General features: G+C 49.3%; 1 protein-coding gene across 1 annotated transcript in view; it reads right to left on the reverse strand.

Annotated features, from left to right (window-relative positions):
• Window positions 1–245: 245 nt before the first annotated feature.
• LOC149460041 (carbohydrate sulfotransferase 9-like) overlaps window positions 246–16,325 on the reverse strand; it is a 48,898-nt gene continuing 32,818 nt past the window's right edge. The window contains exon 3 of the mRNA XM_089680273.1: window positions 246–1,807. Within this exon, the coding sequence (XP_089536399.1) occupies window positions 1,005–1,807 (803 nt within the window). The 3' untranslated portion in view covers window positions 246–1,004. The remainder of the gene's footprint in view (window positions 1,808–16,325) is intronic.

Raw genomic sequence — 16,325 nt, forward strand, 5'->3', positions numbered from 1 at the left:
GAGTTCCTGAACCTCTCCTTTTCCCTGTCCATTCTGTTATTTGGAAGGAGCAGTGCACATTAGTTATGATCATGTGCATTATTCTTTGCACACTACAAATTCTATAGTCCATAGTTCATCTCAAGGGTGAGCAAGAGAGGGTGACTACAATACTACATACAGTGAAACTATGGTAAACGAACATATACACCTTCCACAAGGAAGTTGGATCCCTGAAGAAAAAAAAAAGGGGGTTTGGAGGAGGCTAAGAGCAATAAAAGGTACTTTATGGTATTTTTCTGAGTTAAGAATAAATACATGAATAGATGAACTGGAGTTCAGAGTCATTTTATAGGCTTTAATAAACCTGTCAACCTGCATATCAGCTTAAGATAACAGTAATTTAAATACTATCACAAACACATAATTTACCTTAAGGTCAAAAGAAATAAAAGTGGAGACATTCTTGCATCCTTTCACATACCTGGAAATGTCATAAGTTCCTTTTTCACTATGTTGTTTACTGCTGTGTGGGTGACTGAAATGATAGACCATTACAAAGGAACTCCAGTCATTTTTTAAAAAATTAAAGCAGTATTAAACTCAAAACCAAGAAAGTAATATATTGCAGCTTACTAATCGTTAGATGTGGTTGCATTAAGGCCATTAAGGGTAAAGTAACAGCATCTTTGTAAAGGGTCCCCGGAACCCCTCATACTCATCTCGCTAGCACTCCCTTGCAGCTCCTGCCTCCATGATAGCAGACAATACCCAGTGACATTGCTCAGGGTAGCAGCCAACCACTAGTTCGAAGCACTAAGGCCAAGCGAGAGATGTCACTTCTCCCTTTAGCATCAAGCACAAGCCAACACTTGGTAACTTAGTGCCAGCTGCAACAGAGGCAGAATCTCCATGGCAAGCTGGCAAGGTGCGCTGATTGGGGATTCCAGAATACCCTTTACAATGTACCCTAAATAGTCAACATGACAGCTTCTCTTTAACAAAAGCATTTTTCTTGCAGCTATTTATGTATATCCAAACAGAATAAAATCAAGTTTATACAGTTCCAAGACTTGTTGTAATAAGTTTAGAGGTAGCTGTGAAAAATACCCAGCGCTTATTTTAGGGTCTGTCCTTGATTCGTTGTACTTCTTAATTTCAGGGTACCTGAGATTGGATGGGGCACCAACAACTTGCAGAACATAGTCTGAGTCCTGTTTGAATGTTTCATATTTGCCCAGTACATTGTAGTCTATATTACATGGATCACACAAATAGTGCATAGGTCTCCAATGTTTATCAAGGGTTTCAGGCTTCTGTTCAACAATGAAATTAACAAACTCCTGAAAGAATACAGATTCCGTTGAATTGATGTGACCTCTGAACTTTGACTTGATTATATTTGCAATTTTGGTTCCATAATAAAAACCAGTATAATGAAGGAATTTGTCTCTGTAAGCTGAGACAATTCTTTGCAATGGATCTCGTGTAAACATCACTTTGGTGTATGTATCGAGGATTGTTCTTTGCTGGTCAGGAGAATAGTCTGAAAGCTTCTTGAAAAATGTGTCTTCATGAACAGCCTCATGTTCAATGTATTCTGCATTGATGCTCAGATTCAGTTTTAGCAGGAACAGTATCCTCTTCCAGTTGGAACAGCCCACTTTAGGCACCTCACAATAAATTAACCTATGATTTTCTTCAATGAAGAGCTGTTTAGCAACAGATGGATCTACTGTGGTGGATGGATGGGACAGATTACTTCGAAGACATACAGATTTTAAAGTGATTTTTCTGTTCCTTTGAGTGATCCACATTTCACTGTTATCTGAAGAAGAAAAAGTAAAGAAAAATAATAATTTATTAAAGGCAGATTGTTCACTTTGAAAGGGAATTTTCCCCAAAGCTTAATGAGTGAGGCGAAGCTCTGCTGACTTCCATTATCCAATCATCCCTTCCTTGGAGGTGATTAGATATTCTTTGTAAAGTGAACTTTTACCACATTCATTAAGCTCTAGAGAAAATTTCCTTGCAATGTACAACCTCTCTTGCAAAGTAAAGAAAGATGCTGGTGGTGGTGGGGGTAGGCAAAAAAGGGCACCACATCCTGTAAAGCAACGGTAGGAAACCTTTGAGAAGCTGAGATGTACTCTGCCCCCTTTCTCATCATACCCCCCACACACTAGTGTTCTCTGCCCCCCTCTGACAGTAGTGTCCTGTGCCCCCCACAGTAGTGTCCTGTGCCCCCCAAAGCTGTGTCCTGTGCCCCCAACAGTAGTGTTCTCTTCTCCCCAAAGCTGTGCACTGTGCCCCCCGAGTGCCCGAGTGTAGTGTCCTATTCCCCCCAAAGCAGTGTCCTCTGTCCCCCACAGTAGTGTTGTAAGCCCCCAAACCAGTATCCTGTACCCCCCACAGTGGTGTTCTGTGCCTTCTACACAGTAATGACCGATTCCCCCATAGCAGTGTCCTCTGCTTCTCTTCTCATCACAGTAGTGTGCCCCCCCCCCCCCACAGTAGTATGCTCTGCCTCTCCCCCACAGTAGTGTCCTGTGCCCCCTCCATAGTAGTGTCCTCTGCCTTCTTCACATCACATCCCCCCCCTTACACACACACAAAGGGAAATCTCCTTCACTGCTCCTACCTACAGGTGTGCAGCACAGCAGAGAGGAGGAGGCAGCATAGTTCTGGATGAAGGGAAGAAGCTGCCGGAGTTAACATTTCATAATACAGGCTGGAGATTGGTTGATAGGACTACCCTGTATCCTAGGAACCAATCACCTACCGGTTAACTTGGGCAGCTCCTACTCTCTGTCCTGAACTGTGCCGGCTCCCTCTCTCTGACATAAAGATGAACGCTTCAGAGGAGGCTGGGGGAAGGAGCAGCACCTAGTGCAGGTCAGCAAAGCAGGATTGTGGTCGTGATATGCCCATCACCTGTTCACGTTAGATGGGTAGATCGCAACCGGCCAACTCCCATGTGCAAAACAGAAAACATGGAACTATGGGACTTTTCAGGTGCCAAAAAGACGGTTTCACATTGAATGCATAAAAACAACTTGCTTTATTATACAAAAATAACATAAAATATATAATAAAATTAGTGCTGATATCCACTAAATGTTATTAGTGTATAAAGCATATCATCGCGCATCATGAATATAGTAATCAGAATAGTTGATTCAATTGGAGCTGCTATTATACAGCAATAGAAATAGTAAAATAAAAAAAATATATATATATATGTGTGTGTGTGTGAAAAAACCACAATAATAGTGCTCTCAAATTACAACTAAAATAAATAAATAAATAAAAAATAATACATTTCTAAAAAGAACAACAACCACCAAATAAATTGAAATTGTGTGCCACAGAGAATATAAATAAATAAATTATATAGTGAATATCAAATGGCTGATCCTACATAAAGTCCATCAAATAAAGTCCATATATATATTATATGATCTTCCTTCAATGAAGATATGGAATCTTTCTTTCACAAAATTATCAATCCTCCACCAACGTGAGTGATCCAGTGCTCAACACCCAATCAAAGTGCAAACTCACCAGATACTGGTGTAACACCAGCATATCTTTGTATAGCAATGGATGTGAGGTAAATCAGCAGCATATCGTTAATACCCATTCATCAGATGATCTCAATAATCTCCATCATAGTAAGCATGAGCCACATGTGAATAGATAGAAAACACTCTCCATAGAATAATAACAAATTTTATTCCAACAAATTCCCCCTTAAAACCACACTCACATTAAGTAAGCAAATATAAAGCCTTTTATGATTAAATATCCTTTCCAGCCTGCATTGCTTAGTACACTGCTTCCAACACACACAGTGGCATCTCACCAGCCTGCAATAGATGATGCGGTTGTGGTCATGTGGTCTGGACACGTGATGGCGGCGTACATGATGACGTCACTGCTAGATCACACCCTAACGCGTTTCGAGACATGACTTTGTCCAAGGCTTTATATTTGCTTACTTAATGTGACACCAGTTCACCGTCTATATGGGTTATCACTTAAGGCATTTTAGGGGTAACTTTGAATAGCATAGACATTACTCATTATTGATTACCACACTTGCTCTGTCATCATTTATATTATAATATAAGTCAGCGTTTTTCAACCACTGTGCCGCGGCACACTAGTGTGCCGTGAGATATTGTCTGGTGTGCCGTGGGAAAAGTTGCAATTTCATCCGTAACATAGACCTTTTAATCCGGCCCGCGGAGCGTGATACTGTCAGGATGATCTGTCCCCCTCGACGTATCTGCGCATGTGCCGGAGATCGCCGATCGGCTGCTAATGCCTGAAACTGGCACATGCGCAGATACGTCGAGGGGGACAGATCCTCATAGGAGACAGATTTTCATGCTACACCGGAACGGCGCGGGAAGACGGCGAGAGGAACGCGCGGAGCAAAGGTAAGTGAATTGACACAGGGGGGGCTTGGGGACTTAATATGGGGGATGAATTAATATGGGGGATGAATTACTATGGAGGATGAATTACTATATGGGGGATGAATTACTATGGGGGATGAATTACTATATGGGGGATGAATTACTATGGGGGATGAATTACTATATGGGGGATGAATTACTATGGGGGATGAATTACTGTATGGGGGATGAATTACTATGGGGGATTAATTACTATATGGGGGATGAATTACTATGGGGGATGAATTACAATGGGGGATTAATTACTATATGGGGGATGAATTACTATGGGGGATGAATTACTATATGGGGGATGAATTACTATGGGGGATGAATTACTATATGGGGAATTAATTACTATAGGGGGGATGAATTACTATGGGGGATGAATTACTATATGAGGGATGAATTACTATATGGGGGATGAATTACTATTGGGGATGAATTACTATGGGGGATGAATTACTATATGGGGGATGAATTACTATGGGGGATGAATTACTATATGGGGGATTAATTACTATAGGGGGGATGAATTACTATATGGGGGATGAATTACTATAGGGGGGATGAATTACTATATGGGGGGTGAATTACTATGGGGGATGAATTACTATATGGGGGATGAATTACTATGGGGGATTAATTACTATATGGGGGATGAATTACTATGGGGGATGAATTACTATATGGGGGATGAATTACTATGCAGGATGAATTACTATATGGGGGATTAATTACTATGGGGGATTAATTACTATGGGGGATGAATTACTATATGGGGGATGAATTACTATGGGGGATGAATTACTATGGGGGGATGAATTACTATATGGGGGATTAATTACTATGGGGGATCAATTACTATGGGGGATGAATTACTATATGGGGGATGAATTACTATGGGGGATGAATTACTATATGGGGGATGAATTACTATGGGGGATGAATTACTATATGGGGGGTGAATTACTATGGGGGATGAATTACTATGGGGGATGAATTACTATATGGGGGATGAATTACTATGGGGGATGAATTACTATATGGGGGATTAATTACTATGCTTACTATGGGGGAATATTACTATACTTACTATGGATGACACATACACATCATTCATCTACTCTTGGTCCGGCCCCCGGGTCCAATTATAAAATACTTTATTATTTCATAATAAAGTAATTATAAAATAATTTCTTTGTGTTTGATTCCTATTCAAGAGAATTACTTTATATATAGTCAATATAGGCACAGAGGTAAATTTTTTTAACATTTTCTAATGGTGGTGTGCCTCGTGATTTTTTTCATGAAAAAAGTGTGCCTTTGCACAAAAAAGGTTGAAAAACACTGATATATGTAACTGATATCAACACTTACCCTTATACAATGCTCAGCACAAATGAGTACACCCCAACAGATTTGTCAGAAAACCTTTACTTTCCTGTCAGAATCAACATTTTCTATGGGACACTACTAGAGATGAGCGAATCGAAGTAGGCGAAGTGGAATTCGTTTCGAATATTAGGAAAATTTCGATTCGCGTCGAATCCGAAAATAAGCAGACTTCGGATGCGCGAATCAAAATTTTTCCTAAAATGGCGGCGACATGTGCGGCGACGGAGCGGGGATGTCTGGGAAGGCGCGCAGACAAGGCGCGCTGACCCATAATGCATTCATTCATGACATGTGATCGCATTAGCCAATCAGCAGCCAGCCAGCCAGCATAGTGTAATGGTCGAGCTATAAATGGCGGCCATTTTAGAATTCTCCATTTGCCTCCAGTCATTCAACAGAGGCAGACCTGGCTGTATTCAGGGAGAGAGTTAGGGACAGAGAAACGTTAGTTAGGGCCACAGAATCGTTACTTAGGGCCACAGAAACGTTACTTAGGGCCACAGAAACGTTACTTAGGGCCATAGAACTTAGGGACAGACACAGAATTGTTACTGAGGGCCACAGAATCGTTACTTAGGGCCACAGAAACGTTACTTAGGGCCACAGAATTGTTACTTAGGGACAGACAGAATTGTTATTGAGGGACACAGAATTGTTACTGAGGGCCACAGAACCGTTACTTAGGGCCACAGAAACGTTACTTAGGGCCACAGAATTGTTACTTAGGGACAGACACAGAATTGTTACTGAGGGACACAGATTTGTTACTGAGGGCCACAGAATCGTTACTTAGGGCCACAGAATTGTTACTTAGAGACAGACACAGAATTGTTACTGAGGGCCACAGAACCGTTACTTAGGGCCACAGAAACGTTACTTAGGGCCACAGAAACGTTACTTAGGGCCACAGAATTGTTACTTAGGGACAGACACAGAATTGTTATTGAGGGACACAGAATTGTTACTGAGGGCCACAGAACCGTTACTTAGGGCCACAGAAACGTTACTTAGGGCCACAGAATTGTTACTTAGGGACAGACACAGAATTGTTATTGAGGGACACAGAATTGTTACTTAGGGCCACAGAAACGTTACTTAGGGCCACAGAATCGTTACTTAGGGCCACAGAATTGTTTCTTAGGGACAGACACAGAATTGTTATTGAGGGACACAGAATTGTTACTGAGGGCCACAGAACCTTTACTTAGGGCCACAGAAACGTTACTTAGGGCCACAGAATTGTTACTTAGGGACAGACACAGAATTGTTATTGAGGGACACAGAATTGTTACTGAGGGCCACAGAACCGTTACTTAGGGCCACAGAAACGTTACTTAGGGCCACAGAATTGTTACTTAGGGACAGACACAGAATTGTTACTGAGGGACACAGATTTGTTACTGAGGGCCACAGAATCGTTACTTAGGGCCACAGAATTGTTACTTAGGGACAGACACAGAATTGTTACTGAGGGCCACAGAATCGTTACTTAGGGCCACAGAAACGTTACTTAGGGCCACAGAAACGTTACTTAGGGCCACAGAATTGTTACTTAGGGACAGACACAGAATTGTTATTGAGGGACACAAAATTGTTACTGAGGGCCACAGAACCGTTACTTAGGGCCACAGAAACGTTACTTAGGGCCACAGAAACGTTACTTAGGGCCACAGAATTGTTACTGAGGGACACAGAATTGTTACTGAGGGCCACAGAACCGTTACTTAGGGCCACAGAAACGTTACTTAGGGACACAGAATTGTTACTCAGGGACAGACACAGAATTGTTACTGAGGGATACAGAATTGTTACTGAGGGACACAGAACCGTTACTTAGGGCCACAGAAACGTTACTTAGGGCCACAGAAACGTTACTTAGGGCCACAGAAACGTTACTTAGGGCTACAGAAACGTTACTTAGGGCCACAGAATCGTTACTTAGGGCCACAAAAACGTTACTTAGGGCTACAGAAACGTTACTTAGGGCCACAGAATCGTTACTTAGGGCCACAGAAACGTTACTTAGGGACACAGAATTGTTACTCAGGGATAGACACAGAATTGTTACTGAGGGACACAGATTTGTTACTGAGGGCCACAGAAATGTTACTTAGGGCCACAGAAACGTTACTTAGGGACACAGAATTGTTACTCAGGGACAGACACAGAATTGTTACTCAGGGACAGACACAGAATTGTTACTCAGGGACATAGAATTGTTACTGAGGGACACAGAATTGTTACTGAGGGACACAGAATTGTTACTGAGGGCCACAGAATTGTTACTGAGGGACACAGAATTGTTACTGAGGGACACAGAATTGTTACTGAGGGACACAGAATTGTTACTGAGGGACACAGAATTGTTACTGAGGGCCACAGAATTGTTACTGAGGAACACAGAATTGTTACTGAGGGCCACAGAATTGTTACTGAGGGCCACAGAACTGTTACTTAGGGCCACAGAAACGTTACTCAGGGACACAGAATTGTTACTCAGGGACAGACACAGAATTGTTACTCAGGGACACAGAATCGTTTAATTAAAGAGTATGTCAGACAACATGCAGAGGAGTGGCAGAGGAGGCAATGTTTTAGGAGCGAGCAGTAGTTGGCATGGCCCGGGAGCAAGCCCACTGAAATCACGTGTCCTCTACCTGCCCCTGTCCTTTGGTGTTCCCTCACCAAGCGAAGTATCGCATGCTGTGGGCTCAGCCCCACTGTACAGTGAGGAAGAGCTAACAGAGGGCGGTCAGGAACGGGGGGAGACATCCGCCTCTTCAGCAGCCAGGCGAAGAAGTACTGGCGAGGAGAGTGGCTCGGTAGCCGGTCTAGAGACAGGTCTGTCTCCTGACCCAGACGCAGCCGAGGGGGCTAGTAGTGAGGCGGAGACCCTAATTGATGATGAGGAGGTTGATCGCACTTGGCAGCCTCGTCGTCATCAGGCAATTTCTTCCGCATCATCAGGAGAAGAGGGTGCCAGCTTGGCAGCGAGCAAAACAGTCGGTGGGTTGCCCAGGAGGCAGCAGGGTCGCAGCAGTGTCAGTGGAGGCAAACGGCCACGGAGTAGAGCACCAGCTCCACTGCAGCCTACCACCACGGCCAGTAGTGGTGCCGGTGTGCACGGAGGAAGTAGCAGTCAGCCAGTGAGGAGTAGCGGGGGCAAAGTTTCCTACTCGGCGGTGTGGCAATTTTTCGTCAAGCCGCCCGAGGAAGTAAACGTAGCCGTATGTCGACTATGTGGCCAGAAAGTCAAGCGTGACCAGGGGGCCCATGTTGGGACTACAGCGTTGCGTCAGCATATGCAGCGTCGCCATTTGGTGGCCTGGGAAAACCGTGATAAAGATACGGCGGTTCTGCCTGCCCCAGCCCCCGCTCCATCACCCGCTCCGTTACTTGCTCCGTCACCCGACGTCAATCGCCCTCTATCAGCCAGTCAACGCTCCAACACCTCTGCTGAGGGGAGTTGTTCCGCTTGTTCACATGCTCCTTCTCCTGCTACTCCTCTTCACGGATTCCGTCAGCAGTCTTTTTTGGAATCCGTTTCCAAGAGACAACAGTTTGCAAGCACGCACCCGACGGTGCAAAAGCTGAACGTCCTCCTGTCCAAGTTGCTGGTGCTGCAGTCCCTCCCTTTCCAAGTGGTGGACTCAGCACCTTTCCGAGAAATGATGGCTTGTGCCGCGCCACGGTGGAGAGTGCCAAGCCGGCATTTCTTCGCCAAAAAGGCAGTGCCAGCCCTGCATTCACATGTAGAAGAGATGGTGGGCCAGTCTTTGAGCATGTCGGTCTCTGCCAAAGTGCACGGCAGCGCCGACGTGTGGAGCTGTAACTACGGTCAGGGACAGTACATGTCATTTACGGCCCACTGGGTGAACGTGGTGCCGGCACAGCCGCACCAGCAACTTGGACAGGTCACGCCGCTTTTGCCTCCACGTTTGCACGTCCTTGGTCCACAAAAGATGTCCGCCTCTACCACCTCTTCTTCCTTCGTGTCCTCAGCCCCCACCCCCGTGCCAAGTCCCATTACCCGACCGGCATATCACATGTGCAGGGCGCAATGGTGTCACGCTGTGCTGCACCTGGTATGCCTTGGCGAACGTAGTCACACAGGGGAGGAACTTCTGAGTGTAATGAACAGAGAAATCGACAGATGGCTGTCTCCACGCAAACTGAAAATCGGAACCATGTTGACCGACAACGGAAAGAACATGGTGTCTACTCTGCGTCAAGGAAGGTTGTGCCATGCGCCATGCATGGCTCACGTGTTCAATCTGGTTGTCAAGCGGTTCCTAAAATCCCCCATCCCACTGCAAGACATCCTTAAAATGTCACGTAAACTTTGCATGCATTTCAGCCATTCCTACACCGCAAAGCACACCCTCCTTGAGCTGCAGCGGCAGAACGGAATTGCACAGCATCGCCTGATCTGCGACGTTGCAACAAGGTGGAATTCAACCCTACACATGTTAGACCGCCTTTACGAACAGCGAAAGGCCATCACCGATTTCCTGATGTTACAAACGGATAAAGTTACTCCCCTGTGTAACTTCGATGGCAGCTCATGTGTGACACCTGCCGCTTGCTCAGGCCCTTTGAGGAGGCCACGCTATTCGTGAGTCGGCAGGACTATGGGATGAACGACGTCATTCCTCTGTTGCACGTCCTGGAACAAATGCTGTTAACAATGGCTTGTCAGGGTGCGGTAGACGTGGCGCACAGATCTCAACGCCACATGACCCCTGTGGGGGCAGGACAGGAAGAAGAGGAGGAGGTAGAGGAGGACATTGGTGCTCAGGAATTATTGAGTGAAATGGGTGGTTTTTCCACTCAGCGGACAGGAGTGGAGGAGCAGGAGCATCTGGTAGAGGAGGAGGAGGAGGAGACAGAGGACCCAGACGTACCGTGGCAGTATGCTGTGGAGATGGAGGCAGGGAGTCCCTCGCATTCCTTGGCACAAATGGCCCATAGCATGCTCGCTTGCTTGCGTAGCGACAGCCGAATAATAACCATCAGACAGAGAGATGACTTTTGGCTGTCCACCTTGTTGGACCCTCGCTACCATTCCAAAATGGTGGCCTTTTTCACACCTGCTGAGAGGGAGGCCAAAATAACGTACTATAAAAACCACCTATGTAGTCAGTTGGTCTCTGCCTTTCTGCGCCAACGTTCATCCTCAGACACTGTGGGCCCTGTGCGCTCGCGTTCCGCTGCCATGGCAGCAGGGGAGGGGTGGGGTGGTAGGAGCAGTGGCAGCTCCACCAGCAGCGGCTGCCTCAGTCTGCAGTCGATGATGATTAGCTTTCTTCACCAGCGCAGTGAGGAAACTACTAACCAGCCGCAGCAGCAGCAGCATCAGGTGGACCTGGAGCAGGAGCTCAAACAACAGGCTTGGGCCTACTTGGACAGCACCCTGCCAACCGAGGTAGACAATCCCCTTGACTACTGGGCAACGAAACTTGACCTTTGGCCCCAACTAGCTGAATTTGCCCTTGAAAGGCTGTCATGCCCGGCCAGTAGCGTGGCATCGGAGCGCGTGTTTAGTGCGGCAGGAGGTATTGTAACTCCGCGGAGGACACGACTGTCCACCCAAAGTGTGGAGAGACTCACGTTTGTGAAAATGAATCAGGCGTGGATTAGTCTGGATTTCAAACCACCAGTTCCTGACACAACTGACTAAATCCGCCAGGAATCATGCCCCTGCCATGTGCCACTTTCAGGTCTCCTCACACTGCTGGTGTGTTCAATTTTTTGACATAGGGTGTTGGCAGATTACGGGCCTCCCATAGCTGCTGCCAGGCCCCTAATCTGCCATGGGCCCCTATACCGCCTCCTCATGCTGCTGCCAGGTCCAGAGTCTCTCATGCCATGTGCCACTTTCAGGTCTCCTCACACACTGCTGGTGTGTTCAATTTTTTGACATAGGGTGCTGGCAGATTACGGGCCTCCCATAGCTGCTGCCAGGCCCCTAATCTGCCATGGGCCCCTGTACCGCCTCCTCATGCTGCTGCCAGGTCCAGAGTCTCTCATGCCATGTGCCACTTTCAGGTCTCCTCACACACTGCTGGTGTGTTCAATTGTTTGACATAGGGTGCTGGCAGATTACGGGCCTCCCATAGCTGCTGCCAGGCCCCTAATCTGCCATGGGCCCCTGTACCGCCTCCTCATGCTGCTGCCAGGTCCAGAGTCTCTCATGCCATGTGCCACTTTCAGGTCTCCTCACACACTGCTGGTGTGTTCAATTTTTTGACATAGGGTGCTGGAAGATTACGGGCCTCCCATAGCTGCTGCCAGGCCCCTAATCTGCCATGGGCCCCTGTACCGCCTCCTCATGCTGCTGCCAGGTCCAGAGTCTCTCATGCCATGTGCCACTTTCAGGTCTCCTCACACACTGCTGGTGTGTTCAATTTTTTGACATAGGGTGCTGGCAGATTACGGGCCTCCCATAGCTGCTGCCAGGCCCCTAATCTGCCATGGGCCCCTGTACCGCCTCCTCATGCTGCTGCCAGGTCCAGAGTCTCTCATGCCATGTGCCACTTTCAGGTCTCCTCACACACTGCTGGTGTGTTCAATTTTTTGACATAGGGTGCTGGCAGATTACGGGCCTCCCATAGCTGCTGCCAGGCCCCTAATCTGCCATGGGCCCCTGTACCGCCTCCTCATGCTGCTGCCAGGTCCAGAGTCTCTCATGCCATGTGCCACTTTCAGGTCTCCTCACACACTGCTGGTGTGTTAAATTTTTTGACATAGGGTGCTGGCAGATTACGGGCCTCCCATAGCTGCTGCCAGGCCCCTAATCTGCCATGGGCCCCTATACCGCCTCCTCATGCTGCTGCCAAGTCCAAAGTGTGTCATGGGTCCCTGTACGGCCTCCCATTGCTGCTGTCTCCATCGCCACACTCTGCCATGTGCCACTTTCAGGTCTCCTCACACTGCTGGTGTGTTCAATTTTTTGACATAGGGTGCTGGCAGATAACGGGCCTCCCATAGGTGCTGCCAGGCCCGTAATCTGCCATGGGCCCCCGTACCGACTCCTCATGCTGCTGCCAGGTCCAGAGTGTGTCATGGGCCCCCGTACCGACTCCTCATGCTGCTGCCAGGCCCGTAATCTGTCATGGGCCCCCGTACCGCCTCCTCATGCTGCTGCCAGGTCCAGAGTGTGTCATGGGTCCCTTTACGGCCTACCATTGCTGCTGTCTCCATCGCCACACTCTGCAATGTGCCACTTTAAGGTCTCCTCACACTGCTGGTGGTTTCCATTTTTGTCATAGGATGCTGGCAGATTACAGGCCTCCCATAGCTGCTGCCAGGCCCCAAATCTGCCATGGGCCCCCGTACCGCCTCGTCACGCTGCTGCTAGGTCCACAGTGTGTCATGGGTCCCTGTACCGCCTCCCATTGCTGCTGTCTCCATCGCCACACTCTGCCATGTGCCACTTTCAGGTCTCCTCACACTCCTGCTGGTTTCCATTTTGTCATAGGTTGCTGGCAGATTACAGGCCTCCCATAGGTGCTGCCAGGCCCCAAATCTGCCATGGGCCCCCGTACCGCCTCGTCACGCTGCTGCTGGGTCCACAGTGTGTCATGGGTCCCTGTACGGCCTCCCATTGCTGCTGTCTCCATCGCCACACTCTGCCATGTGCCACTTTCAGGTCTCCTCACACTCCTGCTGGTTTCCATTTTGTCATAGGTTGCTGGCAGATCACAGGCCTCCCATAGGTGCTGCCAGGCCCCAAATCTGCCATGGGCACCCGTACCGCCTCGTCACGCTGCTGCTGGGTCTTCAGTGTGTCATGGGTCCCTGTACGGCCTCCCATTGCTGCTGTCTCCATCGCCACACTCTGCCATGTGCCACTTTCAGGTCTCCTCACACTCCTGCTGGTTTCCATTTTGTCATAGGTTGCTGGCAGATTACAGGCCTCCCATAGGTGCTGCCAGGCCCCAAATCTGCCATGGGCCCCCGTACCGCCTCGTCACGCTGCTGCTGGGTCCACAGTGTGTCATGGGTCCCTGTACGGCCTCCCATTGCTGCTGTCTCCATCGCCACACTCTGCCATGTGCCACTTTCAGGTCTCCTCACACTCCTGCTGGTTTCCATTTTGTCATAGGTTGCTGGCAGATCACAGGCCTCCCATAGGTGCTGCCAGGCCCCAAATCTGCCATGGGCACCCGTACCGCCTCGTCACACTGCTGCAGGGTCCACAGTGTGTTATGGGTCCCTGTACGGCCTCCCATTGCTGCTGTCTCCATCGCCACACTCTGCCATGTGCCACTTTCAGGTCTCCTCACACTCCTGCTGGTTTCCATTTTGTCATAGGTTGCTGGCAGATTACAGGCCTCCCATAGGTGCTGCCAGGCCCCAAATCTGCCATGGGCCCCCGTACCGCCTCGTCACGCTGCTGCTGGGTCCACAGTGTGTCATGGGTCCCTGTACGGCCTCCCATTGCTGCTGTCTCCATCGCCACACTCTGCCATGTGCCACTTTCAGGTCTCCTCACACTCCTGCTGGTTTCCATTTTGTCATAGGTTGCTGGCAGATTACAGGCCTCCCATAGGTGCTGCCAGGCCCCAAATCTGCCATGGGCCCCCGTACCGCCTCGTCACGCTGCTGCTGGGTCCACAGTGTGTCATGGGTCCCTGTACGGCCTCCCATTGCTGCTGTCTCCATCGCCACACTCTGCCATGTGCCACTTTCAGGTCTCCTCACACTCCTGCTGGTTTCCATTTTGTCATAGGTTGCTGGCAGATCACAGGCCTCCCATAGGTGCTGCCAGGCCCCAAATCTGCCATGGGCACCCGTACCGCCTCGTCACACTGCTGCAGGGTCCACAGTGTGTTATGGGTCCCTGTACGGCCTCCCATTGCTGCTGTCTCCATCGCCACACTCTGCCATGTGCCACTTTCAGGTCTCCTCACACTCCTGCTGGTTTCCATTTTGTCATAGGTTGCTGGCAGATTACAGGCCTCCCATAGGTGCTGCCAGGCCCCAAATCTGCCATGGGCCCCCGTACCGCCTCGTCACGCTGCTGCTGGGTCCACAGTGTGTCATGGGTCCCTGTACGGCCTCCCATTGCTGCTGTCTCCATCGCCACACTCTGCCATGTGCCACTTTCAGGTCTCCTCACACTCCTGCTGGTTTCCATTTTGTCATAGGTTGCTGGCAGATTACAGGCCTCCCATAGGTGCTGCCAGGCCCCAAATCTGCCATGGGCCCCCGTACCGCCTCGTCACGCTGCTGCTGGGTCCACAGTGTGTCATGGGTCCCTGTACGGCCTCCCATTGCTGCTGTCTCCATCGCCACACTCTGCCATGTGCCACTTTCAGGTCTCCTCACACTCCTGCTGGTTTCCATTTTGTCATAGGTTGCTGGCAGATTACAGGCCTCCCATAGGTGCTGCCAGGCCCCAAATCTGCCATGGGCCCCCGTACCGCCTCGTCACGCTGCTGCTGGGTCCACAGTGTGTCATGGGTCCCTGTACGGCCTCCCATTGCTGCTGTCTCCATCGCCACACTCTGCCATGTGCCACTTTCAGGTCTCCTCACACTCCTGCTGGTTTCCATTTTGTCATAGGTTGCTGGCAGATTACAGGCCTCCCATAGGTGCTGCCAGGCCCCAAATCTGCCATGGGCCCCCGTACCGCCTCGTCACGCTGCTGCTGGGTCCACAGTGTGTCATGGGTCCCTGTACGGCCTCCCATTGCTGCTGTCTCCATCGCCACACTCTGCCATGTGCCACTTTAAGGTCTCCTCACACTCCTGCTGGTTTCCATTTTGTCATAGGTTGCTGGCAGATCACAGGCCTCCCATAGGTGCTGCCAGGCCCCAAATCTGCCATGGGCACCCGTACCGCCTCGTCACACTGCTGCTGGGTCCACAGTGTGTTATGGGTTCCTGTACGGCCTCCCATTGCTGCTGTCTCCATCGCCACACTCTGCCATGTGCCACTTTCAGGTCTCCTCACACTCCTGCTGGTTTCCATTTTGTCATAGGTTGCTGGCAGATTACAGGCCTCCCATAGGTGCTGCCAGGCCCCAAATCTGCCATGGGCCCCCGTACCGCCTCGTCACGCTGCTGCTGGGTCCACAGTGTGTCATGGGTCCCTGTACGGCCTCCCATTGCTGCTGTCTCCATCGCCACACTCTGCCATGTGCCACTTTCAGGTCTCCTCACACTCCTGCTGGTTTCCATTTTGTCATAGGTTGCTGGCAGATTACAGGCCTCCCATAGGTGCTGCCAGGCCCCAAATCTGCCATGGGCCCCCGTACCGCCTCGTCACGCTGCTGCTGGGTCCACAGTGTGTCATGGGTCCCTGTACGGCCTCCCATTGCTGCTGTCTCCATCGCCACACTCTGCCATGTGCCACTTTCAGGTCTCCTCACACTCCTGCTGGTTTCCATTTTGTCATAGGTTGCTGGCAGATTACAGGCCTCCCATAGGTGCTGCCAGGCCCCAAATCTGCCATGGGCCCCCGTACCGCCTCGTCATG

This window comes from Staurois parvus, unplaced genomic scaffold (assembly GCF_062004578.1).
Source record: "Staurois parvus isolate SC_StPar_1 unplaced genomic scaffold, SC_StPar_1.0 ptg000237l, whole genome shotgun sequence".
NCBI classification, from domain to species: domain Eukaryota; kingdom Metazoa; phylum Chordata; class Amphibia; order Anura; family Ranidae; genus Staurois; species Staurois parvus.